Source organism: Aulonocara stuartgranti (genome assembly GCF_965226115.1).
Source record: "Aulonocara stuartgranti genome assembly, chromosome: 3".
NCBI classification, from domain to species: domain Eukaryota; kingdom Metazoa; phylum Chordata; class Actinopteri; order Cichliformes; family Cichlidae; genus Aulonocara; species Aulonocara stuartgranti.
The window spans coordinates 5,305,794-5,332,290 of NC_138941.1; the positions used below are offsets into that span (position 1 = coordinate 5,305,794).

The 26,497-nt window shown below is 42.0% G+C and overlaps 3 protein-coding genes across 6 annotated transcripts in view; 2 read left to right on the plus strand and 1 right to left on the minus strand.

Annotated features, from left to right (window-relative positions):
* The window catches only part of LOC309702223 (protein NLRC3-like), a 95,992-nt gene that overhangs the window by 13,659 nt on the left and 55,836 nt on the right, over positions 1-26,497 (plus strand). The window lies entirely within an intron of this gene.
* LOC309702417 (protein NLRC3-like) lies at positions 1,604-18,194 on the plus strand. Its single transcript, XM_082527135.1, has 7 exons — positions 1,604-1,678; positions 1,840-2,026; positions 2,156-3,953; positions 5,892-6,065; positions 11,227-11,400; positions 16,997-17,043; positions 17,192-18,194. The coding sequence occupies exons 1-7, from the start codon at positions 1,676-1,678 to the stop codon at positions 17,731-17,733; spliced, it is 2,925 nt and encodes a 974-aa protein (XP_082383261.1). The 5' UTR covers positions 1,604-1,675; the 3' UTR covers positions 17,734-18,194.
* The window catches only part of LOC309702389 (uncharacterized protein), a 29,060-nt gene continuing 27,017 nt past the window's right edge, over positions 24,455-26,497 (minus strand). For both annotated transcript variants that reach the window (XM_082527105.1, XM_082527106.1), the window contains exons 2-3: positions 24,897-25,082; positions 24,455-24,762 (exon numbers count right to left, since the gene is read on the minus strand). In XM_082527105.1, the coding sequence (XP_082383231.1) occupies positions 24,733-24,762; positions 24,897-25,082 (216 nt within the window). In that variant the 3' untranslated portion in view covers positions 24,455-24,732. The remainder of the gene's footprint in view (positions 24,763-24,896; positions 25,083-26,497) is intronic.

The window sequence follows — 26,497 nt, forward strand, 5'->3', positions numbered from 1 at the left end:
TGATCTGTTTCATAGAGTCTAACCAGCCTGTACAGGTAACAACAACAGTCACTGCATCACTGACACACAAACGTCATCTCTGTCAATAACAACATTCATACATGGAATAAAAACACATCAGTGGATCATTGCTGGAGCTGATGTTTGTGCTCCTGGTGCAAAGGCTCTCAGTTTCCTCCTTGAAATAACATCAGTGGTGGGTCAGCGACATGCTTTCTTTCCCTCTCAGGTTTAAATATCTGGGACTCTCCACCGTTTGGTTTTAGAGCTGAAGAAGCTTCTCAGATGAAACGTCTTCCAGAAACTTAAAGACGTCTCTTTTCTCTCCAAGCTCCTTAGATCACATGACCTGGATGACTGAACCTACAGACACATTGACCTGGTTTCATGGTCACATGACAGGTCAGAGGTCAGCGACTGTAACTCAGTTCCTCCTGTTAATGTGAACTCACTGAGTGTTTGTGGTTTACCTCTCAGACTGACTGAAGATGATGATGGAGGAAGAGGAGGACAGAGCAGAGTCTGCAGGGTCCAGCTGTCCGTCTGTGAGGAGTGACCGGTCCAAAGGTGGAAATCCAAACTTCAGTGGTGAACCTGGAGCAACGAGGTCAGAGAGCTGTGATGACTCCTTTACATGTTTGTGTTTCCTGGATAAATATGACCTGAAACATCCTCAGATTGTTACAAAGATTCATTAAAAAGAAAAGAATGAAAGAGAAAAGATCCAAATGTTCGACTTGGTCATTTGCTGTTTGAGGACAGTGATGCTCATATCTGTGGGGAAAGTGTGACCTGAGTGGGTTCATGTTTGTCTTTAAAGAACAGAGCTGCTCTGATTCTCTTTGTGTCTGATCTGTTAAACAGTCTGAGAGGTCACACAGAGACCCAGCAGCTAAAGCCTGGATCATACTGGCTGCTGTTACTCCATCAGGACAACACTGAACCACAGTGGTGTGGATGTAGTGGATAAATCCCACCATACTGATGCTCAGAGTTAACCACAGGGAACAAAACCAGATGTTACCTTCAGATTGTGACCTTTGGAGTGGACGATGCAGATTTCAATAGAGAATAAATGTTGTTGTTTTTCAGCTGTGAAGAAAGAATCTAATTTTCTGAACTTAAGAATTTATGATGCTGGAAACAACATGGAGACTATAACACAACATTTCCACTGTGTTCATAGAATGAATGTAAAACTGTCAGACATTCATTAAATATGCAAAATGTCTACAGAAGCATCAGAGGGTCAGACGTGAAGCACTCAGTGATTTTGATCAAATGACTCATCAGTTATTGATCTGTACTACACTGATCTACCACGTTAGTAAAGCTGGTGTTCTGGTGGTGGAGGGAGACTCGGATCATGTTCTGGTTTTGGAGCAGTGATCTGCTGATGGTTCAGTTTGATGAGCTTCTTCAAAATCATCCCTGACATCACCACTGAAAGGACGTCCATGAAAACAGACTGAAAATTACTGATATGTTCACAATCTGAGAGTTTAAAACTTGACAGACTTGATTCAGATGAAGTTATTTGAGCAGAAACTCCTGGATCTTTATCCTGTGTTGATCTAATCCTTCATGGTTCCTCCACAGAGTGGAGCAGCAGAGCTCAGAGGTTCCCAGTGGTCAGTCTGCCCAGCAGCATCAAACACAGCTGGACTCCATATTTATGGTCTGTACATGTACAACAACTACTGTTACATCTGTTCTGTTCACAGTCATCTCCATGCTGCTCTTTGTAGACCAGTGGATCGTCAGTGTGTCCAACATGGATCTGATGTTTGGCTCCATGATTTCAGTCTGATTGGCTCATTCATAAATATTCTGTTCCAGCTGCTGGAGGACAACATCATCACTTTTGTGAAGAACGAGCTGAAGAAGATCCAGAAGGTTCTGAGTCCAGATTACCCAGAATGCTTAGAGAGTCAGAGGAGCAGCAGCAGAGAGGCGTTTGTGAAGATCACAGTGGACTTCCTGAGGAGAATGAAGCAGGAGGAGCTGGCTGACCGTCTGCAGAGCAGTAAGAGGATTTATCTAAAGATTTAAGCTGCTGGATAAATGAACATTTTCCAGAGATGGAAGATGGAGCAACATGTTTTAAAGATTAGTTCTTTTTGGAAATTGAGTGTTTATTTTTCTTCTCATTCAGAACTTCAAGCTTCAGTTTGTCATCGTAACCTTAAATCCACCCTGAAGAAGAAGTTCCAGTGTGTGTTTGAGGGCATCGCTAAAGCAGGAAACCCAACCCTCCTGAATCAGATCTACACAGAGCTCTACATCACAGAGGGAGGGACTGCAGAGGTCAATGATGAACATGAGGTCAGACAGATTGAAACAGCATCCAGGAAACCAGACAGACCAGAAACAACCATCAGACAAGAAGACATCTTTAAAGCCTCACCTGGAAGAGATGAACCAATCAGAACAGTGCTGACAAAGGGAGTGGCTGGCATTGGGAAAACAGTCTTAACACAGAAATACAGCCTGGACTGGGCTGAAGACAAAGCCAACCAGGACATCCAGTTCATATTTCCATTCACTTTCAGAGAGCTGAATGTGCTGAAAGAGGAAAAGTTCAGCTTGGTGGGACTTGTTCATCACTTCTTTACTGAAACCAAAGAAGCAGGAATCTGCAGCTTTGAAGACTTCCAGGTTGTGTTCATCTTTGATGGTCTGGATGAGTGTCGACTTCCTCTGGACTTCCACAAAACTACAATCCTAACTGACCCTAGAAAGTCCACCTCAGTGGATGTGCTGCTGATAAACCTCATCAGGGGGGAACTGCTTCCCTCTGCTCGCCTCTGGATAACCACACGACCTGCAGCAGCCAATCAGATCCCTCCTGACTGTGTTGGCATGGTGACAGAGGTCAGAGGGTTCACTGACCCACAGAAGGAGGAGTACTTCAGGAAGAGATTCAGAGATGAGGAGCAGGCCAGCAGGATCATCTCCCACATCAAGACATCACGAAGCCTCCACATCATGTGTCACATCCCAGTCTTCTGCTGGATCACTGCTACAGTTCTGGAGGATGTGCTGGAAACCAGAGAGGGAGGACAGCTGCCCAACACCCTGACTGAGATGTACATCCACTTCCTGGTGGTTCAGGCCAAAGTGAAGAAGGTCAAGTATGATGGAGGAGCTGAGACAGATCCACACTGGAGTCCTGAGAGCAGGAAGATGATGGAGTCTCTGGGAAAACTGGCTTTTGATCAGCTGCAGAAAGGAAACCTGATCTTCTATGAATCAGACCTGACAGAGTGTGGCATCGATATCAGAGCAGCCTCAGTGTACTCAGGAGTGTTCACACAGATCTTTAAAGAGGAGAGAGGACTGTACCAGAACAAGGTGTTCTGCTTCATCCATCTGAGTGTTCAGGAGTTTCTGGCTGCTCTTCATGTCCATCTGACCTTCATCAACTCTGGACTCAATCTGCTGGAACAACAACAAACAACCTCCCAGAAGTCTGAAACAGGAGAATCTGCAAAGAAACACTTCTACCAGAGTGCTGTGAACAAGGCCTTACAGAGTCCAAATGGACACCTGGACTTGTTCCTCCGCTTCCTCCTGGGTCTTTCCCTGCAGACCAATCAGACTCTCCTACGAGCCCTGATGACACAGACAGGAAGTAGCTCACTGACCAATCAGGAAACAGTCCAGTACATCAAGGAGAAGCTCAGTAAGAATCTGTCTGCAGAGAAAAGCATCAATCTGATCCACTGTCTGAATGAACTGAATGATCGTTCTCTAGTGGAGGAGATCCAACAGTCCCTGAGATCAGGAAGTCTCTCCACAGATGAACTGTCTCCTGCTCAGTGGTCAGCTCTGGTCTTCATCTTACTGTCATCAGAAGAAGATCTGGATGTGTTTGACCTGAAGAAATACTCTGCTTCAGAGGAGGCTCTTCTGAGGCTGCTGCCAGTGGTCAAAGCCTCCAACAAAGCTCTGTGAGTAAACATGTTGTCATCGCTTCATTGTTAAAATCATGGGAAATAAATCAGAAATGCTGAGTTCAAAGAGCACTGTAACATTTTTTTTAAAATAGTAAATTAAATGATCATCAGTCACTCGGTAAATATATGGTAGTTTTAATGTTTCACTCCAGCATTTCTAAAACACACTTTGTTCTGTAACTCTTATCAAAGGACAATCCAGACCCAGCCTATAAGAACATGAGCTCTGATGCTTCAGCCCCTCTGACAGGTTTATTATCCTCAGCTTGTTCATTTGTCTCCAACTCCAGGAGTTTGGTTGTTTTATTCTAAAGCACAAACTTCACCTTCCAGACTTCACCTACATCTTTTTCTGATGTTCATAATTTAAGTTCAAGTTTGTATCTCACTTTCAGTGCACACCCTCCCTTTTTAAATATAAATCTCTGCTGTGCTGTCATGTTTTCATCCTGTATGGAGGGAGAAACTCGGTCTTCATTACTGAAATTGCCTCTAAGGTCGTGTTTCTTGTCAGTAACCATATGTAACTGTAAGGCTTCCATAACCAGTGTTATCACAGAATTACAGTGGGTTCACTCTGGGTCCTCTACAGTTTCTTCCCACTGTCCACAGACATGCAGTTAGGTTACCTGGTGATCTAAACTTCATGCAGGTGTGAGTGAGAGTGGTTGTCTGTCCCTCTGTGGGCTTAGTGGAAGAGACTGGATGGATCTCTGCTTTGTCTTTGATATATGCTGACAGCAAACATTCTCCATGAAGTCTGCATTTCAGCTCATCTCCTTTATACACACCTTTAACAGGAAGAGTTTTATACAGCTAGTGTTTAAAATCAAGTGTTATTCACAATACACAGGTAATGAGCATGATTATTGAATTACTAAAATTTTCTAAAATAATTGTTTTAGTTAATATTGTATGACAGTGTACACAGAATTATTAGCTCAGTAGGCAGAGTGGTCGCCCCATGATCATAAGGTCAGGGGTCGAATCCACCGAATAGTTACCTTGTGGTACCCCTGAGCAAGGTACCATCAAGGTACCAATCATGTGCACTGGACTGGTAGCACTCATAGTCTCATAGGTTTAAATAAATTTTTTAAAAAAAAGGGTTCAACATATAAACAAATTTAATTTGATCACATATATTGTTTGTCTTTTTTTTTGTTGTTTTTGTTTTTTTCCTTTCTCTCACAGACTGAGCAGCTGTAACGTCTCAGAGGAAGGCTGTGAAAATTTGTTGTCAGTGGTCAGCTCCCAGTCCTGTAGTCTGAGAGAGCTGGACCTGAGTACCGACAGCCTGAAGGCTTCAGCAGTAAAGCTTCTGTCTGCTGCAGTGGAGAGTCCACATGCCAAACTGAATGTTCTGAGGTCAGATCAATTTGTATTATGTTTAGTTCTGTTTGTTTATGTGTTTGATGTTTGTTTTTGTTTATGTCTTTATCCAGTTATCCTTGTTTCATAGCATTTTTATTCATTTCAAAGTTAAACAGAAGTTTTACTAACCTGCTCAGCACAAGACAATAAGCTATTGCACACTGATTACACTTTAACAACAATCTTTATTCATGTTTTTATCTTCAGACTTAACATCTGTGAACTCTCAGAGGAAAACTGTGAAGCTCTGTCCTCAGTTCTCAGCTCGCAGTCCTCTAGTCTGACAGAGCTGGACCTGAGTATCAGAATGCTGCAGGATTCAGGAGTGAAGCTTCTGTCTGCTGGACTACAACGTTTAAACTGTAAACTGAATACTCTGAGGTCAGATCAGAAAACATTTAGTTTTTAGAATTATTAATTAAAGTTCATACATATGATGTTGTATCTTAGTATGTTTATGTTTCCTTTGAAAAATAGAAAGTCAAGATTTAATGTTGTGAAATGTATTAACAAACTCTACATGAGTACTTGTTTTATAGATTGTCTTTTATTTTTCAGACTGAGTGGCTGTAACCTGTCAGAGAGAAGCTGTGAAGCTCTGTCCTCAGTCCTCAGCTCCCAGTCCTCCAGTCTGAGAGAGCTGGACCTGAGTAACTCTGACCTGCAGGATTCAGGAGTGAAGCTTCTGTCCGCTGGACTAAAGAGTTCACAGTGTGCAGTGGAAACTCTCAGGTCAGGATTCAAACTTTTCCACAGATGATCATTTGAAATGTGATTTATATTATTGTATAAACAGGTAACTTTTACAGCTGTCAAGTGAACTTTTATTCACATTTGAGTGGATAATTGGACTCTGAATTACTAAAAGTTGTTATAGTCATGTCTCTGTTTATTTAAAAAAATACTTCATGTACTGCCTAATTTAAAGATTTAGGCTCCTTTGGGCCCATAATATATATATTTGATTTCTTTGTGAATGAAATTAGGAGGATATTGGCGACTGCTGATTGGCTCGCTGTTTGTTTTTTATTCACAGTACTTAATTTTAAAGGCTGATTTCTCAAAATGAGATGTTTATCTTTTCTTCTACAACACGTGGAGCCACCAAATCTTCTTGCTTGATTTATTCATTACAGTTTGATTTAAAGAATATTAGACTCGTAACATAATAAATATATTTATTTCACTTCTTCTTGAGAGAAAGAAAGGGATGACTGGGTGAGCTCCAGTGGTTCATCCCAGCAGAGAGAGCGGCACACTGGGCTGCAAATGATCACAGTAGTAATGGCCATAGTTTGATAAAACAGGCAGTCTTACCCTGTAGATAATACAGGGTTCTGGTGCCGATGTGGGGGAGGGGAGTCGCCCGGTACTAACTACATACTACTAACTACCTCATCCAGATGTCTTCCCTACTAAACCTGATAAGAAGTAACTGCAGTAGCCTTATAGGTCAAATCAGTTTCACCTGTTAAAGTTAGCTCCACTATTAATTAGGGGTGGGGGAAAAAATCGATACTGTGTAGTATCGTGATATTTTGTTTGCTAATAATGTATCGATACAGGGACAGCAGAAATCGATATTTTGTTACAAACAATTTTTTCTCTGAAGTCAACATGCTCTGGAGTCAGAGCATGTTGACTTCAGAGCATGTTGATCCTTTTTCTGAGCAACAATCCTGACATTCCTTCACTGTCCAAATGTGTTTAACTTTTTTTTTGGCAGCAATAAACATGACAGTTTACTTATTTTAATTTAAGACATGTTTAATTTTAATTAAGTTTGAAACTTTTTTATTTAATGTAAAATTATATATTTTTTTAAATTTACTTTCAAATTCTTCAGTTGCTGAAGGGGCTGCATAGTTTTCATAAATTGCATAGTTCAGAATAGCTATAATTGTACCAGATGGTTGCATTCAGTTAAGTTGGACTAGACTGTAATACAAACCGTTCAGTTTGTCAACAATAAAACTGACTGAAATGAGAGAAAGACTGAGTGTGAGACTTTGATATTAGATAAAATGAATATTGATAAAGTTTACCTTTATGTGCAGAATTTAAATATCGCAAAATATTTTAAAAAATCGCAATAATATCGTATCGTGCGTTAAGTATTGTGATAATATCGTATCGCGAGTTGTATGGTGATTCCCACCTCTACTATTAATGGTGTCACTTGTTATTTCTGGGATGAGTTTAGTAGCCTGAACAGCTGCTTAAAGGAAAGTAATTAAATAATAAAAATAACCTAAGTCCGGGGGAACCTGCAAGAGCTGTTTGCACAAAGAATAATGCTCAGACTTTGAGGTTTTATCGTTTTACACAAGGTTTAAAAATGAATGTCCACAATTGAATTGCAGAAATTGTTATTGAGCTAATACTGATGTAGTTGTTATCTTTGGTAAGGAGAGGTTGGAGGAAGGATGAGCACAGTCAGGCCTAAAGATGCTCTTAATAATAATAATGGATTGCATTTATATAGCGCTTTTCGAGACCCTCAAAGACCCTTTACAATCCCACTACAGGGAGTGCAGAATTATTAGGCAAGTTGTATTTTTGAGGAATAATTTTATTATTGAACAACAACCATGTTCTCAATGAACCCAAAAAAACTCATTAATATCAAAGCTGAATGTTTTTGGAAGTAGTTTTTAGTTTGTTTTTAGTTTTAGCTATTTTAGGGGGATATCTGTGTGTGCAGGTGACTATTACTGTGCAGAATTATTAGGCAACTTAACAAAAAACAAATATATACCCATTTCATTTATTTATTTTTACCAGTGACACCAATATAACATCTCCACATTCACAAATATACATTTCTGACATTCAAAAACAAAACAAAAACAAATCAGCGACCAATATAGCCACCTTTCTTTGCAAGGACACTCAAAAGCCTGCCATCCATGGATTCTGTCAGTGTTTTGATCTGTTCACCATCAACATTGCGTGCAGCAGCAACCACAGCCTCCCAGACACTGTTCAGAGAGGTGTACTGTTTTCCCTCCTTGTAAATCTCACATTTGATGATGGACCACAGGTTCTCAATGGGGTTCAGATCAGGTGAACAAGGAGGCCATGTCATTAGTTTTTCTTCCTTTATACCCTTTCTTGCCAGCCACGCTGTGGAGTACTTGGACGCGTGTGATGGAGCATTGTCCTGCATGAAAATCATGTTTTTCTTGAAGGATGCAGACTTCTTCCTGTACCACTGCTTGAAGAAGGTGTCTTCCAGAAACTGGCAGTAGGACTGGGAGTTGAGCTTGACTCCATCCTCAACCCGAAAAGGCCCCACAAGCTCATCTTTGATGATACCAGCCCAAACCAGTACTCCACCTCCACCTTGCTGGCGTCTGAGTGGGACTGGAGCTCTCTGCCCTTTACCAATCCAGCCACGGGCCCATCCATCTGGCCCATCAAGACTCACTCTCATTTCATCAGTCCATAAAACCTTAGAAAAACCAGTCTTGAGATATTTCTTGGCCCAGTCTTGACGTTTCAGCTTGTGTGTCTTGTTCAGTGGTGGTCGTCTTTCAGCCTTTCTTACCTTGGCCATGTCTCTGAGTATTGCACACCTTGTGCTCTTGGGCACTCCAGTGATGTTGCAGCTCCAAAATATGGCCAAACTGGTGGCAAGTGGCATCTTGGCAGCTGCACGCTTGACTTTTCTCAGTTCATGGGCAGTTATTTTGCGCCTTGGTTTTTCCACACGCTTCTTGCGACCCTGTTGACTATTTTGAATGAAACGCTTGATTGTTCGATGATCACGCTTCAGAAGCTTTGCAATTTTGAGACTGCTGCATCCCTCTGCAAGATATCTCACTGTTTTTGACTTTTCTGAGCCTGTCAAGTCCTTCTTTTGACCCATTTTGCCAAAGGAAAGGACGTTACCTAATAATTATGCACACCTGATATAGGGTGTTGATGTCATTAGACCACACCCCTTCTCATTACAGAGATGCACATCACCTAATATGCTTAATTGGTAGTAGGCTTTCGAGCCTATACAGCTTGGAGTAAGACAACATGCATGAAGAGGATGATGTGGACAAAATACTCATTTGCCTAATAATTCTGCACTCCCTGTATTCATTCACTCTCACATTCACACACTGGTGGAGGTAAGCTACAGTTGTAGTGGTAGGTTAGGTTTTGCCCAAGGACAAAATGACCAAGACAGAGAGAGCTGGCTCATCAGACAGACAAGCTCATCTTGTAACCTACTGGTTCGCTGGTCAGCACACCAGCTGACTAGCGAACCGGCTAACTAGCACACCAGCTAACTAGCAGACCAGCTAACGGCAGCCACAAGCTGAAGGACGATTAAATGTAGTGGAGATATCAGAGATGACACTGGTGTGTCCGATTCACTCTTTAGCACTCTGGTCACTCCGGTGTGTCAGCCAGAACACCACTGAAGGCCAAATGATCCCAGCATGTGGAATAAAGAGCTTAAGGTTTGGTTTGAGACACTTTATTCTTTCACTGATTGATTCTTGCGGCTGTGATCATGTGTGTGGTTTCTTACAAAAAGGAAGTACACAATACAAATACATGACAAATAAGATGAATAGATAAGTTACATATCCAGTTATATGTACGTACATCAGTATAGCTAATATAGCCATATATAAGGACAAAGATCACAGTACTATAACGCAGTAATGTTAAACACAAAGGTGTATATCTACATAAATCTGTCCTATCAGTGATCAGGGTACTGTAGTATACTTCCACTACATAAACTATAGAAACTAAACGACCTTAGTGTGACTTTAAGTTACCATCAGTACAGACGAACTGATGGTAGTTGTACAAAATAAAGGCATTGCAATTATTGTGAAGGGCTTCCGGTTAAACTAAGATCAGCTGATTACCTCATAACAAATTGTTTGCTATAGAACGCAGCTCCCACTCTTCATTAATATCATGTACTGTAACTCCCAAGTAACCATGGTTACCCAGCCACGCCCAGTAGTCTCCAGAGAGACCAACAGCTGGTGCACGTTGTAACGCCGTGGTTTTCATAGTCTCTCCTTTTTCTACAGCTCATGTGTTCTTCTTGTGATGGTGCGTCTTGAGGGAGGCTCATACATGCCGTCATTTGTTGATCCTAAGAACGTTCCTCAGACCGACTTCTTCAACAACACTAATCAGCCTGCAGTTTGTAGCTACTCACTTCACTGTGGTGTTTGTTAGCTTGTCTTTCTTTGGTTTTATCCCGACTCCTCCCACAAGCTGATCCTACGTAGTCTGCCCAAGCCTCCCACCTCTGTTTGTTTGGGTGGTTTGTTTGCTGCCATCAACAGCGTGTAATGCATTTAAGTGATACTTCAGACATGAAGTACTGCGACAATAAAAAACTCAACTTTGCTTAAAAATAACTTTAGTTGTATCAACACTGCCCTCTGGAATAATTAGACTTTGGTGACAAACTGATGTGATCTCCATGTTTCCTTTGTTGGACACTGAGCACACTGAGGTCAAATCTTTATTTATCCAGTTCATCTGTAGGCTGAGCTCAGTCCATCCATTTAGTGAAATGATGTTTAAAGGTCTCCTTGTTCTGTGAGCGTGCACAGATCCTGAAGCAGAAAGCCTGGGTTAACAGAGAAATGATCATCACTGTGATGATGCTCACCATCTCTGACTGGGATTTGAGGTTTTGTCAAAGCAGCAAAGAAAGCCTGGCTATGTTGGACTGGGTGTGGAAGCAGCTCCCAGTTTGAGTTCAGGAGACAGACACCCTCTCTACTTTGACGATCAGCTTCAAACTTTCCTTTTTGATAAAACTTATAGTTAGAGCTGGATCAGGTGACCCTGAACCATCACTTAGTTATGCTGCTATAGAGATGGATAACAGATGGATTGTTGTTTTGTGTGTCTGCAGTCTGTCAGGCTGTCTGATCACAGAGGAAGGCTGTACTTCTCTGGCCTCAGCTCTGACCTCCAACCCCTCCCATCTGAGAGAGCTGGACCTGAGCTACAATCATCCAGGTCCCTCAGGAATGAAGCTTCTGTCGGCTGGACTGAAGGATCCAGGCTGGAGACTGGACACTCTCAGGTATGGAGAGAATGTCTGATATAGGAGGAAGAGCTGGAATCATTTCCTGTGTCTTTCACTCACTTCCTGTTTGTTCACTTCCTGTTTGTTTCCTGCAGATGAGACATGAACAATCACACATGCAGGAATATTTTCAGGGACAGACACACTAGTCTAGCTGGATAGTACATGGATATTTATGTAGGGGGTCTTCAAGGAGTCTGTTTGCAGGAACATTAATGATAACTGATAAGTCATGTTGAGAGTTTCATTAAAAGTAGACTTACAGTTAGGTAATATTTGGACAGAGACAACATTTTGTAACTTTAGATACAAGTATCAGCCATGTGTGTGTTTCCCATGCTGTATGTCCACAGTCACAGTGACAGTCAGTGACACTGACAGAAGGATGAAACAAGGCTGTGAATCATTTCAGTCTGTGTGTGTGACAAAGAGGCAGACAGGAGCAGCTAACATTTGGAAATGGAAGCTTACTGGAAACACTACATTCACGGCTGAATTCACGATAGATTTGTTCTCAAGTGCACATTTAGCAGCTAATGCTAATACTGTTTTCCCTTTGCTTTCTACAGCAGCTATTGCTAAGTAGGCCACTTTGCTCCGCTAAGGATTTGTGTGACCATGATGGAGACTCTGATAAGCTAATGCTGCTAAGCTAATGCTGTTTATGGGCCCTGTTAGAATCAATATTTCATTCTCATTCTGTTGTTTGAGAACAATATTAACGTTTCACATCATTATAACACAAGAGAAAAGGGTATTGGCATTAGCTACTAGTGCTTATTCACCTCAAATTACCTTTAGCTGCTAATGGCAGCCTACTTAGCATTAACTCCTCACTAATATAATGCTAATTTACATCAAATTAGCATTAACTGCTCATATTGTTATAAGGAAAGAGAAAACGGTATTAGCATTTGCTGCTAATAATTATTCACCCCTAATTAGAATAAGCCGCTAAAAGCAGCCAACTTAGCATTAATTCCTCACTTTGTTGTTACCCAACGGAAAAGAGTATTAGTATTAGCTACTATCATTTTTAATAAGTAAGAGAAAACAGTATTAGCAGTAGCGCATAATGCTAATTCACGTCAACGTAGTATTAGTTAATAATGGCAGCCTACTTAGCATTAACTGCTCACTAATATAATGCTAATTCGCATCAAATTAGCATTAGCTGCTCAAGTTGTTATAAGGAAAAAGAGAAAACGGTATTAGTATTAGCTGCTAATAATTATTCACCCCTAATTAGAGTTAGCCCCTAATGGCAGTCTACTTAGCATTAACTCCTGACTAATGTGATGCTAATTCACATTAAATTAGCTTTAGCATTAGCTGCTAGCATCAGCCTACCTAGCACTAGCTGCTCACATTGTTAAAAGGGAAGAGAATACGATATTAGCATTAGCTGGTAATATTTATTCACCCCTAATTAGAATTAGCCACTAATGACAGCATACTTAGCGTTAACTCCTCACATCGTTGTAATGCAAATGAGGCTAACTTGCATTAAATTAGACTGCTGTTATTAGCTAATGCTATTTAGCAGTAGCTGCTCACATTGTTATAAAGCAAAGGAAAACGATATGAGCATTAGGTTCTAATGCGTATTTGCCTTAAATTAGACGTAGGTGCTAATGGCAGCCTACTTAGCATTAGCAGCTCAGATGTTGTAATGCTAGGAAAAAGAGTGTTAGCATTAGCCGTTCACATTGTTATAAAGTTAAGGGAAATAGTGTTAGCATTAGCTACTCACATTGTTAAAAAAAAGTAAGTGTTAGCATTAGTGCATAATGCTAATTCATGTCAAATTAGCATTAGTTAATAACGGCAGCCTATTTAGCATTAGCAGATAATGTTGACCTTGGCCCACTGGAAAAGTTCAGAACTAAAGATTTAGGAGTGTTTCTCGATAGCTCTTTCTCATTTGAGAAACAAATGAATTCTGTTATTAAAACCAGCTGTAAGGTTTATATTGTTGATTGTCATTTATGCTTAGAAATATTTACTCATATATGCTTAGAGTTGTATAATCGATTGCATAATGATAGAGGTTTGATCCTGAGTAGTCTGTAAAGACTCTGTGTGCCTTCCAGAGTGCTCTGGCATGCACACACCACTTGGGGCCATGAGAGAGGTCGTACCCTCTCTTACTGATTTATGGTGTAGGACAGAGGTCTCAAACTCAATTTAGCTGGGGGCCGCTGCAGGCAGAGTCTGGGTGAGGCTGGGCCGCATTAGGTTTTCCACAAGAAAGGCATGGTTAAAAAATTCCAATCCTCTCAAATCTCTTTATTTTTATTTTTTAACACAAAATATGAAAAATAAATAAACAAATTAAGAATTAATAAGAAAATAAATCAATCTGTAATACATAAATAAAATAATAATAAGATATTTTTCAGTCTTCTATATCTGCTGTGTTTAGATTGAAATGTCTGTATTAACAGTTCTATAACCTTCTTCTGAACATGAATGGAACACTGTAGAAAATGAACTGTTCTTCTGAACATGGCTTCTCTTGCCTACTCCTTGCTGCTAGAGACCTGGCAGCGTTTCCTCTCGCATAGCCGAGCCAGATTTGGCCTGAGGGAGGAAGCAGTTGCGACCCTCAGTATGTCTTGAAGATGATCATCCGTAAGTCTGGACCTGTACTTGGACTTATTGAAGTTCAAAGTGGAGAAGAGCTTTTGGCACAAGTATGTGCTACCAAAAAGGCACATGGTCCGCTTGAACATTCGGGAAAGCCGAGGGAAACTAGGGCTCAATTCTCTCAAAAATTGTCCAAGCTTGTCTGCTTTTCCACTCACCTCCCTGAACTTTGCTTTGAGTTCAGAGTTGCACTGCAGCTCAATGAGCTCCATTTGAAGCACAGAAGGGGCATCTTGCACATCAAAGGAGAAGGGGTCCGCAAAAATGTGAAAGGTGGCTCTGTGTGTCTTGAAGTCAGCAAATCTGTGATCAAATTCTTCCTGTAGCCTCAAAATGACATCAACATACTCGTCAGCACTGAATGGTGTGCCTGCATCCACGAGTGCCTTGCATGCTGGGAAATGGCAAAGGTTTGTCTGAGAGAGCTGAGCTTTCCAGAGCGCCAGTTTTGTGGAGAATGCTCTCACGTTGTCATAGGCAGCACTGACAAGTTGCCCCTGGCCTTGTAACGTCTTGTTCAGTACATTAAGCTCATGTGTCATATCAACAAGAAAAGCTGAGTCCATGAGCCATTTGGGATCAGTTAGCACAGGAACACTAACTCCATCCTTCTCCATGAAGGCTTCACTTCTGCTCTCAACTCAAAAAGTCTCTTTAATACATTTCCCCTGCTGAGCCAACGTACCTCAGTGAAGTCGAGCACATCCCCATATTCTGACTCCATTTCCTCTAAAAAAGCACAGAACCTTCGGTGCTTTAAGCCCCTGGATCTGATTTGGTTGATGCATTTCACAACAATAGACATCACATTGTCAAACTTCAGGCATTTGCTGCAAAGGACCTGCTGATGGATGATGCAGTGCAGAGCAATGGCCTCCTCCACGCCTTCCTCTTCCAGTTTGTTTTGTGCCACCAGTCCATGTTTCCTCCCTGTCATTGATGGCGCTCCATCTGTTGTTATTCCAACAAACCTCTTCCATGGCAAACCAACATTCTCAATGGCATCACACAGCTTGTAAATATCTGCTGAGCGGTGGTCTGGCCATGCATTGGAATTACTGTGAGCAGCTCCTCCATCACTTCAAAACTGTCATCAACACCACGGACATACATTGGGAGCTGGGCAGTGTCGGTGATGTCTGTGGTCTCATCAAGAGCGACTGAGTATACACTGAAACATTTGGCTTTCTCACACAGTTGGTCATAAATGTCACTTGACAGGTCAGAAATGCGATCTGCTGCGGTGTTGGCAGAAAGGCTGATGTTGCTAAACTGACCTTTCTTTCCCGGACAGACTATATTTGCAGCCTGCAATATGCACTTTTAGACAAATGCACCTTCTGTGAATGGCTTCCCTGCTTTAGCAATCATCTCACTAACCACGTGGCTCCGACTGCTGCATTATTCTCTTTGGTTGCTTTCTTGGAGAAATCTTGCTGCCTCAGTAGATCTGTTTTAAGACTGGCAACCCGGTTCGCTCTCTCGTCTCCCTGGTATTTTGCATCCAGCTCAGCATGTCTAGTTGTGTAATGACGTTTCAAATTGTATTCCTTGTGCAGCGCAACTTTCTCTGTGCAAATAAGACAGGTCGGGGTGCCCCTGTGCTCAACAAAGAAATATTGCATTTCCCACTTTTCCTGAAATTGTCGGTGCTCATCACCAACCTTTCTCTTCACCGCAGGCTTTGAAAAAGACATGTTTGGGGCTATGTGACATTTATAATTCTACTTGGTGTCACTGTCGCATTGAAGTTTCAATCAAGCGTTTAGCCGACGGACGGGGAACGTCTCAACGCGTAGAGAACGTCATTTCTGCTTCTTTTTCTTGCAACCGTAGCACGGCGATCGGCAGATAAAAAGCCGGTAGCAGTCTCCTTTGTTTTTACGCTCGATGTTCATGTCTTTCATGACGACACGAACACCGTGGCGTTTGCAGATGGTAGAAAGTGCAGGGATAGCGAGCGCAAAAAAGGCGACTGCTCACGGCGCCGGGCTGTTGTTACAGGAGAAAGAAGCGGAAATGACACCGTGACATATAACAAATAACATCAGCTGTTTCTGTTACACACACACACACAGACACACACACACACACAGACACACACACACACAGACACACACACACACAGACACACACACACACACAGACAGACAGACACACACACACACACACACACACACACACACACACACACACACACACACACACACACTATGCACAGACTGGTACTCTTTGTTCATACCTGTGTAAGACGTCATAATGAACTTGTGCATATTCATGTAAGCTCAATAAAGAGCAGTGTTACGAGGGAGCAGACGAGAGCGACTGAGGTCAAGTGAAGGAACGGCGCTGTCACAGTTCTCTCCCTCATCAATTGTCTGGTTCCAGCGGTGGGTCTGTGCTAGACGACCCATCACCAGCTTTTTCCACTGGTTACCAGTACGTGGTAGAATCCACTTCCAGATCTGGTTGTCTTTAAATCTGTGAATGGATTGGCTCCATCTTATCTCTCTTTAACAAAAGAATCCAAGTGGAGCCCTCAGGTCTGCAGATAAGCAGCTTCTGACCAGAACTAGACGTAAAAACAGAGGTGAGCTTTATCGATGGCTGCAGCCAAACTCTGGAACAGTCGCCCTTCACATCAGGTCGTCACCAACACTGGACATTTTTAAAAGCCGGTTGGAAACACATTTGTACTCTGTAGCTTTCAATCCTGACCAGTCTTTATAGTCATTACTGTGTATGTTTCCTATTTTCTCTCTACTCTGTGCAGCACTTTGGCTCAAGCTGTTTTTAAATGTGCTGATAAATAAATGTAGATTTCTTTGAATAAAACAGTGGAGCCGAGCTTTGAGCTCAGTGTGTAACAGTGTGTGTGTGAGAGCCATGTAATGTCCATGTGTGCATGCTGACTGTGCTGCTCTGACCCCCCTCCTCCTTTCAGGGTGGAGCCTGCTGGAGTCCGATGGTTGAGACCAGGTCTGAGGAAGTGTAAGTGTGTTTTTAATGGGATTCATGAAAACAAAGCAGCACACATTCAACCATCTTCATCATGTCAGGAGTCATCATCAAAGTGTCAATCAATGAACAGATGATGGATCAATAACTGCAGCTGGATTGTGTTTGTTCTCTCCATCAGATTCCTGTCAACTCACAATCGACACAAACACAGTGAACACAAAGCTCCAACTGTCTGACAACAACAGGAAGGTGACACGTGTGAAGGAGGTTCAGTCATATCCTGATCATCCAGACAGATTTGATGTTCGTCCTCAGCTGCTGTGTAGAAATGGTCTGACTGGTCGCTGTTACTGGGAGGTCGAGTGGAGAGGAAACGTTTATATATCAGTGAGTTACAGAAGCATCAGAAGGAAAGGACACAGTGACTGTTTGTTTGGATGGAATGATCAGTCCTGGAGTCTGTACTGTGATTATAATGGTCCTCAGTCTGTCTGGCACAATAATATAAAAACATCCATCTCTTCCTCCTCCTCCTCCTCCTCCTCCTCCTCTGTCTCTAACAGAGCAGCAGTGTATGTGGACTGTCCTGCTGGCACTCTGTCCTTCTACAGAGTCTCCTCTGACACTCTGATCCACCTCCACACCTTCAACACCACATTCACTCAAACTCTTTATCCTGGGTTTAGACTCTATCCTGGTGGCTCAGTGTCCCTGTGCTGAGTGGAGTGTAAAGAGTGTCTCCTGTTACAGAAACACTCTGACTGTTGAACAGATAGTTCAGTCTGTACATGTCTGTCTCTTTCACTCACAAACACGTTTTCAGATTCATGGATTCAATCAGTTGATGTTTGAAACTCTTCTAAATGATTCCTTGTAAACTTCTTCAGTCACAAACAAACAGGAAGTGATGTCACATGTGTTCCTGTCCACACAGCAGAATGAGTCTATTGCTGACAGTGATGTACAAACAGAGTGAGCATTTCTGAGGCCCAAAATAAACTGAGTAGTTCACTGAATGAACAATGGACTGTGAGCTCAGTTCCTTCATCATTAGTATGGATTATATATGTATATGTATTATATTAGTATCATATATATCAGGTGCTGCTGCTTTCAGTCATTGTGCAAATGTGCTGTTTGTAAGCTTGTAAAGCTGCAGTCAGCTGAGACTGAAGAAGTCACCTGATCAGTGAGCAAACGTTTCTGAAAACGTCCAGATGAACAGAATCAACCTTTTGGGATCAGCCAGCAATGCAGCATCATTGTTGTTCAGCGTCAGAGGTTTGTAGGAATGAACTGATGACCAGAAACAGCTGCAAAGTCCAAGAAAATACCAGCTGGAGTTCAGCTGCATTTGAAGAAGTCAAAGAAAAGTAAGGATGGCAAAGGGCGACGTTTTCTTCCAAAGAGCTGCAAACATGGTCGACGCCTCATTAGAAGAATCATCTGGACATTTGTGAGGAACTCTAACCAAGAAAGCAACGTCACACAGATCCAACAGACAGTTTCCATGACTGCAAGTGTTGAGTGGAAAAATGCTACATTGCATTATTGCATCCTCTCACCACAGGAGGCGCTGTTGGCACCACTGATTGCTGATCAGCTGTTCTCTGATGATCTGATTGATACTGTGAATAACGGGACTCACTGAACTCTGTGACACAGTGAAGATTACAGAGTTTAACTTCACCCTTTAAGACTGACCACAGAACCAAGTCCGCCAGAGCTTTTGTTATATTTTTACATGCTGTGGAGCCATTTGTGGGAGCATTTCAAGTTGCTATACATCAATACAACTGTTATAGCCCTAATTTTAATAATATGTATGCATTAAGTCCATAGTAACTACATAAACTGCAAAAACAACCTCTGCTCATCCATCTCTGTGTGTATCAGGATACATTTGGTTCATAATACACAGAAAAATCAGAGTTATTACCTGTAATAAATGTGAAAGATTCCTGCAGTGATAACCAGGCAGGACTGAAACACATCCAAGCTGTCACCACGGTAACAGCACCGCCCATCCACAGGTGAGGGGAGGAGCAAAAAGAGGGACTTTGACCATTTTATACTAAAAACACTCAACTAATGTTTCTAATATGAAACAAATAAGCCCACATTAATGTGAGCGTTTATTAAATAATAATAATGATGATTTCCTCCTGATCTCATTTCCACAGCAGAGAAAACTGTGGTGTATATTGAGGTGGAGGGTGTGGTCTGTGGCTCAGGTGTAGAGTGAGGGTGGGGTGCACCACAGCAGCATGCTGGGACTGCTGAGGGTGGAGGAGGGAGTGATGATGACATCAGAGCTGCAGCACAGAGACCAGTGAACACACAGTCTGTTCATCTTTGCATAGATACAATATACAGCACAATATTGAATGACAGACACGCTGTGGGAGCTTCCACAGATACACTGACGTCAGCATCCAGAGTCCTCCTGCTGCTCCCCCCTCAGAGCCCCGTGATCAGCACCAACACATTCAGTTAGATGACAGAGTCCAGCTGCAGCTAGAATCAGCTCCCCTCTGTGAACAACAGCACAGCGTCAGTGTTTCACACTCAGTGAAAGGAGGAAACAGCAGAAGAACACCATGTGTGCTACGTTTCCCAGGACACACTACAAACTGCACAAATACAGAGCAGCACGTGGAAGGACCTGGAGCTGCATTTACAGAGCTGCAGACAGCGTGATGTCCTGTATGGACAGGTGGAAGGAACCAAGTCCTCAGCTGGAACACTCGTGTTTGTCCACAGACAGGAAACACAGCAGGAAACTTCCTCACAGAAGTGCAGCTCATGGATAACACACTTCCTGTCAGTCAGAATGAGGCTGCAGCCAAACACAGAAAGGTGTTTTTGTCCAGATGAGCCCAGAGAAGAAACACGAGTGTTCACAGACATCAGAAGCTCAGAGAGGTGAAACATGAGGTTGGAGTCCTCGTCAGCATCCAGAAGAGCTGCTGTGAAACCCTGAGTACTCATGACAGACTCTGATGGCACAAACACATCATGATTCAAACAGAAAGACAAACATGGAGCTCCTGATCCTCCTGCATGAGAACAAGCTGACATGAGCGCTGTGTCTGAGAGTGTCTCCCTGTCACAGTGACAATAACACAGCTGCTGCTCACAGTCATTAAACTGACCTGAGGTCAGCTGTGCTCCTTACATATGAACCATGTGACCTCACATCAGTGCTGTGGATGACTGTAGTCATAGAAGAGTAGAGCTGTAGCAGGTGGTGTGAGGAGGAGGTGGTGTATTCTAGTTAACGCAGTACTGAAACACTCCAGCAGAGGGCGCTGTTAAGTCCTTATTGTAACACAGTTACTGTGTGCAGTTAGACTTCATACATAATCTGCACTTATTTCCATCAGACATGCTGTCAGTAAATGATTGGTTTCTATTGATTCTACTTCCTGTTGACTCGTTTGATGACAGTGAAACAATCACAGCTGATTGTGTGATGATGTAAACTGTCACTGTTACATTCAGTGTGTGTGACATAATGTTAGTGCAGGCTGATAACAGCCTGGTTCTGTTAGAAACACATGAACGTGTCCATAGATCAGTGTGTGTTTAACATGAGAGCTTCAGCCCTGCTGATGTGTTAAATAAAGACATGCAGGAAAACTGATGAGACTCTGAAATAACTCTTTATATTTATAATGTAACTCTGCATCAAAAGAACAACAAAGGATCCCAGACAGGTTTCTGTGAACAAAGACCATTCTGATGTTTCTGTGTTTCTAACACTTTGACATTATTAGTAAACAGACTGCAGTGAGCAGCATTTATAAAGAGCTTCTATATAAAGATATGACAGCTGTTTGACAAGTTTATCACTCTGTGTTTGGACCTGATCAGTCCAGCTGTTTACTTGAAACATGTTCATTTACCTGTTCTGTTATATTCATGTTCTTGTCTCTGTTGAAAACACATTTTAATGTCCCTCAGATTTTTCTCCCAGATGAATAAATATAAAAATGACACAAACTGACTGCAGCTACTTTTTGTCCTTTCTGTCAAAAACCTTCATGTGACTCATGAGAGACACGTTTCAGCTGTTTGTGACAGATCAGAGGCCAACAAGTCATTTATAACACTTTCCATCATTGTTTAAAGTTCTCAGTGTTTCTGTGTTGCTGCGTATAGGATCTCCCAGCATCATCACTGTGCTGTCCAATCATTGTGTGCGAGGTTACCCTTATAGTGCGATGTGTGTTTGCACAAAGAGAAGCATGTGTGTCAAATATAAATAAGCACAGAACAGAAACAGCTGCTCGTTTCTTCTGTTTAGAGTCAAGTTAGTGTTTTGTGTCTTTGTTTGAGGCCTGATGTCGAGCAGAGGTGTGTGTAACTGCACTGGTCTGTTATATGTGTGAAGTGTGTGCTTCTCTTCAGCATCATCTTTGTCACTGCTGATTCCTTTGTGTCATCATGTGTTGAGAAGAGAGAACAGTTATAACGGAGGAGCAAAAGGAAGCCCTGAAATCTGCATCAACAAGGAAGTGTTGGCTCACCAGTGATCCCAGCAGAGCCACTGGTTTGGCTCCAGTTGTTACAGATTCAATGATGTTGTTGCTACAGATACATGACGGCTGTTTGATCCTCGACATGTTTAAAGGTGTCCAGTCCTGAGACACTGGGGCTGGAAACAGCTGTGATGTCATTGGACTGTCACACAGACAGAAGTGCATGAAGTGAGCAGCCGAGGAGCCGCTGATGTTTTGGATTCAACAGCATTTGAAAGGTCGACACAGACACATTTGCACACAGAAAGCTGAATCTGTCATATGCCACAGTGAACTCACTGTTCAGTGTTTTTCAGGAAGCTTCTTAACTGCCTCTGCTGCCAAACAAGCAGCTGATGTCCTTGAGAAGAAGCTGAAGAAGTCTTCAACAACAAATACAGGAAGTGGACTTTCAAATACTAGATTCACTTTAGACTCACAGAGAAATGACTCAACCAGCTGTGTTTGACTATATGAAAGGTCAGTGTGTGTCTGCACACAGACTGTTGTGTTGGACTGTTATTCAGTTGTCTGCTGAATGTTTTCAAATGTCTGCATCTCAGCTGTGATGAGGCTGGGGGTCATGGGAGGCCACCGTAGCAGCCTCTTCAACATCATGACATCATCATAAATGCTGCTGGACTGTCTGATGGGCTGACGGTGAAAAAGCCGTCGGGAAGGAAACAGAAGACATTTCAGAGGCTGCAGCAGATTTCTTTGATTCGGGGCCTTTTTCAGCTTTATTGGACAGAGCAGTGAAGATAAGTGACAGCAAAGCAGAGAGAAAGGGGGCGTGGCCCGGGTCAAAGCCAGGCCAGCTGCTCTCCACCTCGTGGTCACCTGCTCATCCTAGTGAGCTCCACCAGCAGCCCTTTCACACACTTTACACTGTCAAACACTGTGTGTGGACCTCAGCTAACAACAGGCTGCATTTAAGTCTGGACTACATGCTTTTATATTGTTTTTATTCCATCAGCAGCTCAACATCATGAGCAGCTTTGACATAAAGACATCAAACTCAAGCTGACTTTAAACTACTTTTAATACAGGGGCTCAAAAACAACAACATCTTTATTATATATCAGGACAGAAAGTCATTTCATCTCAAAGGGAAACAGCTTTATTTGGAATAACCAGCACTATCAACTGGTTTGGGATCTCCACCAGTTTCATGTCTTTGCAGCTTCTCCAACAAAGTTCCTGTAAAATCAGCATGTTTGTCTTTATTGGTTTGATAGTGATTGATTATTCAGTCCCAATCTGCTGTCATCTAAAGAACAAAATGATGTTTCTATGAGTCACAAAGCTCCAGATGTTGTCGGCTTCACAAAGAAAACAAAGAACTTAAACACAAAGTGTTTGGAGCCAAAATGTTCCCAAGCTGCTCTTTTTGAAATGGCAGAGGTACAGTGGTGTCTAACAGCACACTGTGGAAGGCAAACATGTTATTGTTGGATGAAACTTCATGAATCCTTTGTAGATTTGAGCTGTTGGAGCCTTTCTTTTCTCTTCAGGTGTACAGATGCTGAGGAGGCAGGTGAAGCAGGTGGAGCTGTTGTGATGCTGGCAGAGGGTGTGTCTTAGTAACTCTGTGAGGCAGAACTGGATCCAACATTGTGGATGTGTTGATGTTGGAGCCATTAAGAGTCTCTGGCCACACTGTAGGATTTCCCTTTGATCCACTGTGGGGGCATTTTGGAGTCTGTCAGTGAAACTCTTCATGTTTGTGTTTGACTCCAGTTTATAGAAACAGAGAAATGTGTCATGCTTTTGTTCGGCCTCCACAAATACACACATTTGTTCATTGGTTGGACTTTTTGGAAGGAGACACATTGAAAACCATGTTAATAAGATCTTGTTGTTTCCTGTGGATCCGACACAGAGAGTGGACTTCAGACAGAAAGCGTGGAAGAGATTTTAGAGGCCGTGTGTGGCAACAGGAAGTTTCTGTGTGTTTGCTGATCTTACATGTGGAAAACAACACGTGATGTTTGTGAAGTTCTACAATGATCATTGTTCTCACAGCATTTTGAGTGGGAACAGTTCAAACTGGGAGTAGTGGGAGTTATTTACTGATTGAAACAAGCTGAATGTTTCTGTGACGATGAAGATCAGCAGCTCAGCTGATCAATGAACTGACATCTATCAGTCGTTTCATGAGATGAAGTCATCAGCAGACATTTGTTCTGACTGTGTGATGAATGTCAGAACGTCAGGGCTCTGCTTTAGTCACTGCTTGATGATCATTGGCTCATTGTTGAATCCAGGGCCCAGTCTGACCTCTGACCTTTGCTGCAGGTCTTCTGTGTTATCTCCACTTTCATGTCTGATCTTCTGCTGTATCGTCCAAAATAAACATCTGGATCATTTCCAACACTTCAGCAGATCTTTAGTTTGTGCAGTGCAGCACAAAATAACACATATTGTACTATACTGCCCACTTCCTGATCTTATTGGATCTGTGTGTGAGGTTGGTGAAGGAAACACATGTTTACTGAGTGAGTCGCTGCCATTAGGAACTAGTTTTTATATCACAGCCTGGAAATCACACAGGACCATTTCTGCAAGTGAAAAGTCGTCATTGGAGGAAAATCATTGTGTAGTTTGTGCGACTGAAGAATTGTCCCAACTACATGTGCTGCTGACCTTTGACCTTTCCTTTAGGTGCACAGAGGAGTCTGTGGAAACATCCAGAACTGAGGCATCTTGTGTACAAACGTGTTCAGACCAGATGTCAAATGATGTCAGATGTCATCCGTGAATGGATGCAACTGTGGATCGTTCCAATAAAATGAGGCAGTTTTGTAAGTACAAGCCCACTACAACCCATCATCAACATTTTAAATTACATTATACATCTTCACTGATATAAAGCACCACTATTTTAACCTGATTCACTTTTTCCACCCTAACAGTTCATTCCTCAAATCAAACAAGATATTTGACCCTAAAAAAATGCATCAACAAATAATTTTGTAATAAAATATTTATTCTTCAACTTTTACAAGTGAAATCAAACAAGTGTGTTTAAGAGTGAAACCAGAGTGGAAGCTGCTCATATAGAGTCCAACCCAGGCTAAAGTAAGCTGAGTAGAGCAGCACCATCAAAGTGTCGGCTCTCTGAACACGGTGCAAGATCGCCATCTGCAGGACAAAACTAGTTTTTCTCGCCCTCCTCGTCAACATCAAGATGATGTCATCGTACAGCAACTGATTCCCTGTCCGTCTGGAACAAAGCATTTACATTAAAAAAGACATTTACAGAAAATACAAACACCAACAACACATCTCATCATCACATGATATTTTATTATTTATTATATTATATATTTTTATTGTACCATCAACATCAACAAATACCAGCATATTTTCTTTGAGATTGAGTAGAGTGGACCTTTCCCTTGGTTCACTTCCTGCTCGCAGCATCAGCTGACCTCTGACTTCCTGGTTAAGGTCTCTCAGCGTTGACTGGAATATCAAATCGGACTCACACCATGTTCTTGTAATGTGGTCATGTCTGTCAGCTGTTTGAAGAGCATCTCTGGCCTAAACACAATAGGAAGAACAACAACACGGCAAAAAAAAAAACAACACATTTCCATATTAGATGAAGGGCACCGTAACTGGAAATGGTAACATTCATCTGATGCTGCTTTGAATTTATCTTCTGTTTTAGATCAACTTTGATCACTTCGAGCCATCTTAAGTCCGTTTGTTCTAACTTCTCACTAACATCTCGTATGATTTCAGATCCCTGCTGTTCCCCAGCTGCCCTGTAGGTTTGTGCTTTGACCTCCAGAGGGCGACAAATCAGCACAGACAGAGAGCTCCATTCAAACTTTGCTGCCATCAGGAATAATTCTTCAAATATAATCATCAGTGTTTGAGCAGTTATGATATCAGGGACAATCTAGACATGTGTGACAATACTGAACATGTCACATGACACACCTCAAACATCATGTGATCCACTCTCAGTCTGCACTTTCATTCATGACTTCAACAGGTTGAAATGAGCTTTGAAGAAACATTCAGTGAAATAAATCTTTCATGGATTCATGTGAGCAGCAGATGAACTTTACAAAGAATCAGTGGATTTATCTTCTGTTTTAGATCAACTTTGATCACTTCGAGCCATCTTAAGTCCGTTTGTTCTAACTTCTCACTAACGTCTCGTATGATTTCAGATCCCTGCTGTTCCCCAGCTGCCCTGTAGGTGGCCTCAGTGTGTCTCACACCATTTACAGATGATTACAGGTCGTTTACAGTTCAAACAGGTCCAACATAAGAAATATGCAGAAAATATCCTGCTATAACAGTTTGGGTCAAAGTGCAGATGTTCCAGATGTTCTGAGTCTGTCTGTGTTTCATGTTAACATGTAGATGTTGGACCAAAGTGAAGCTTTTTGATGTGACAGCAGGAATGTGAAGTGTAACTCTGAGCTGTAGGAAATGAAACTAAATGGACTTTTTCTCCTTTATTTATAGGAAAGTGTAGGAGAGCAACAGATGAACAAGCGTTACTGTAACAGGAAACATCAGAGGACCTGTATGTTCATCATCATCACTGTTTCCTTGTTCTGTCACAAACACACAACACTTCCTGCTCTCTCTCTGATGGATCTGATTGGCTGTTTCATTCACAGGAGGTCAGGGTGTCACACAAACAGCTTTAACTGCACAACGACACACTTTAAATTATCTGCAGACAAACCTGTGTGTTTGATTTATGAAGAAATAATAAAGACGTGTGTACAGCTGTCCATGAAGCAGCTTCTCACACAAACTCTGACACTTCAGCCACTTTAATTCCTGCAAAGCTGCGTAATAAAGAGCTGTGACTGCTATGAGCTGCTGCTGATGACTGCATGAAGCTCTCAGCTGAAGCTTCTTTCATTTATTTTAATGTTAATGTCGCCTTTTTAAGTCTGTGTGAGGATTTTAATGACACACATTAAAGG

Excerpts from the sequence above, each read along its gene's own strand:
- LOC309702417 (XM_082527135.1), top strand. Across the intron at positions 3,954-5,891 it reads AAAGCCTCCAACAAAGCTCT|ACTGAGTGGCTGTAACCTGT; the intron begins GTGAGTAAACAT and ends TTTATTTTTCAG. Across the intron at positions 17,044-17,191 it reads GAGACCAGGTCTGAGGAAGT|ATTCCTGTCAACTCACAATC; the intron begins GTAAGTGTGTTT and ends TCTCTCCATCAG.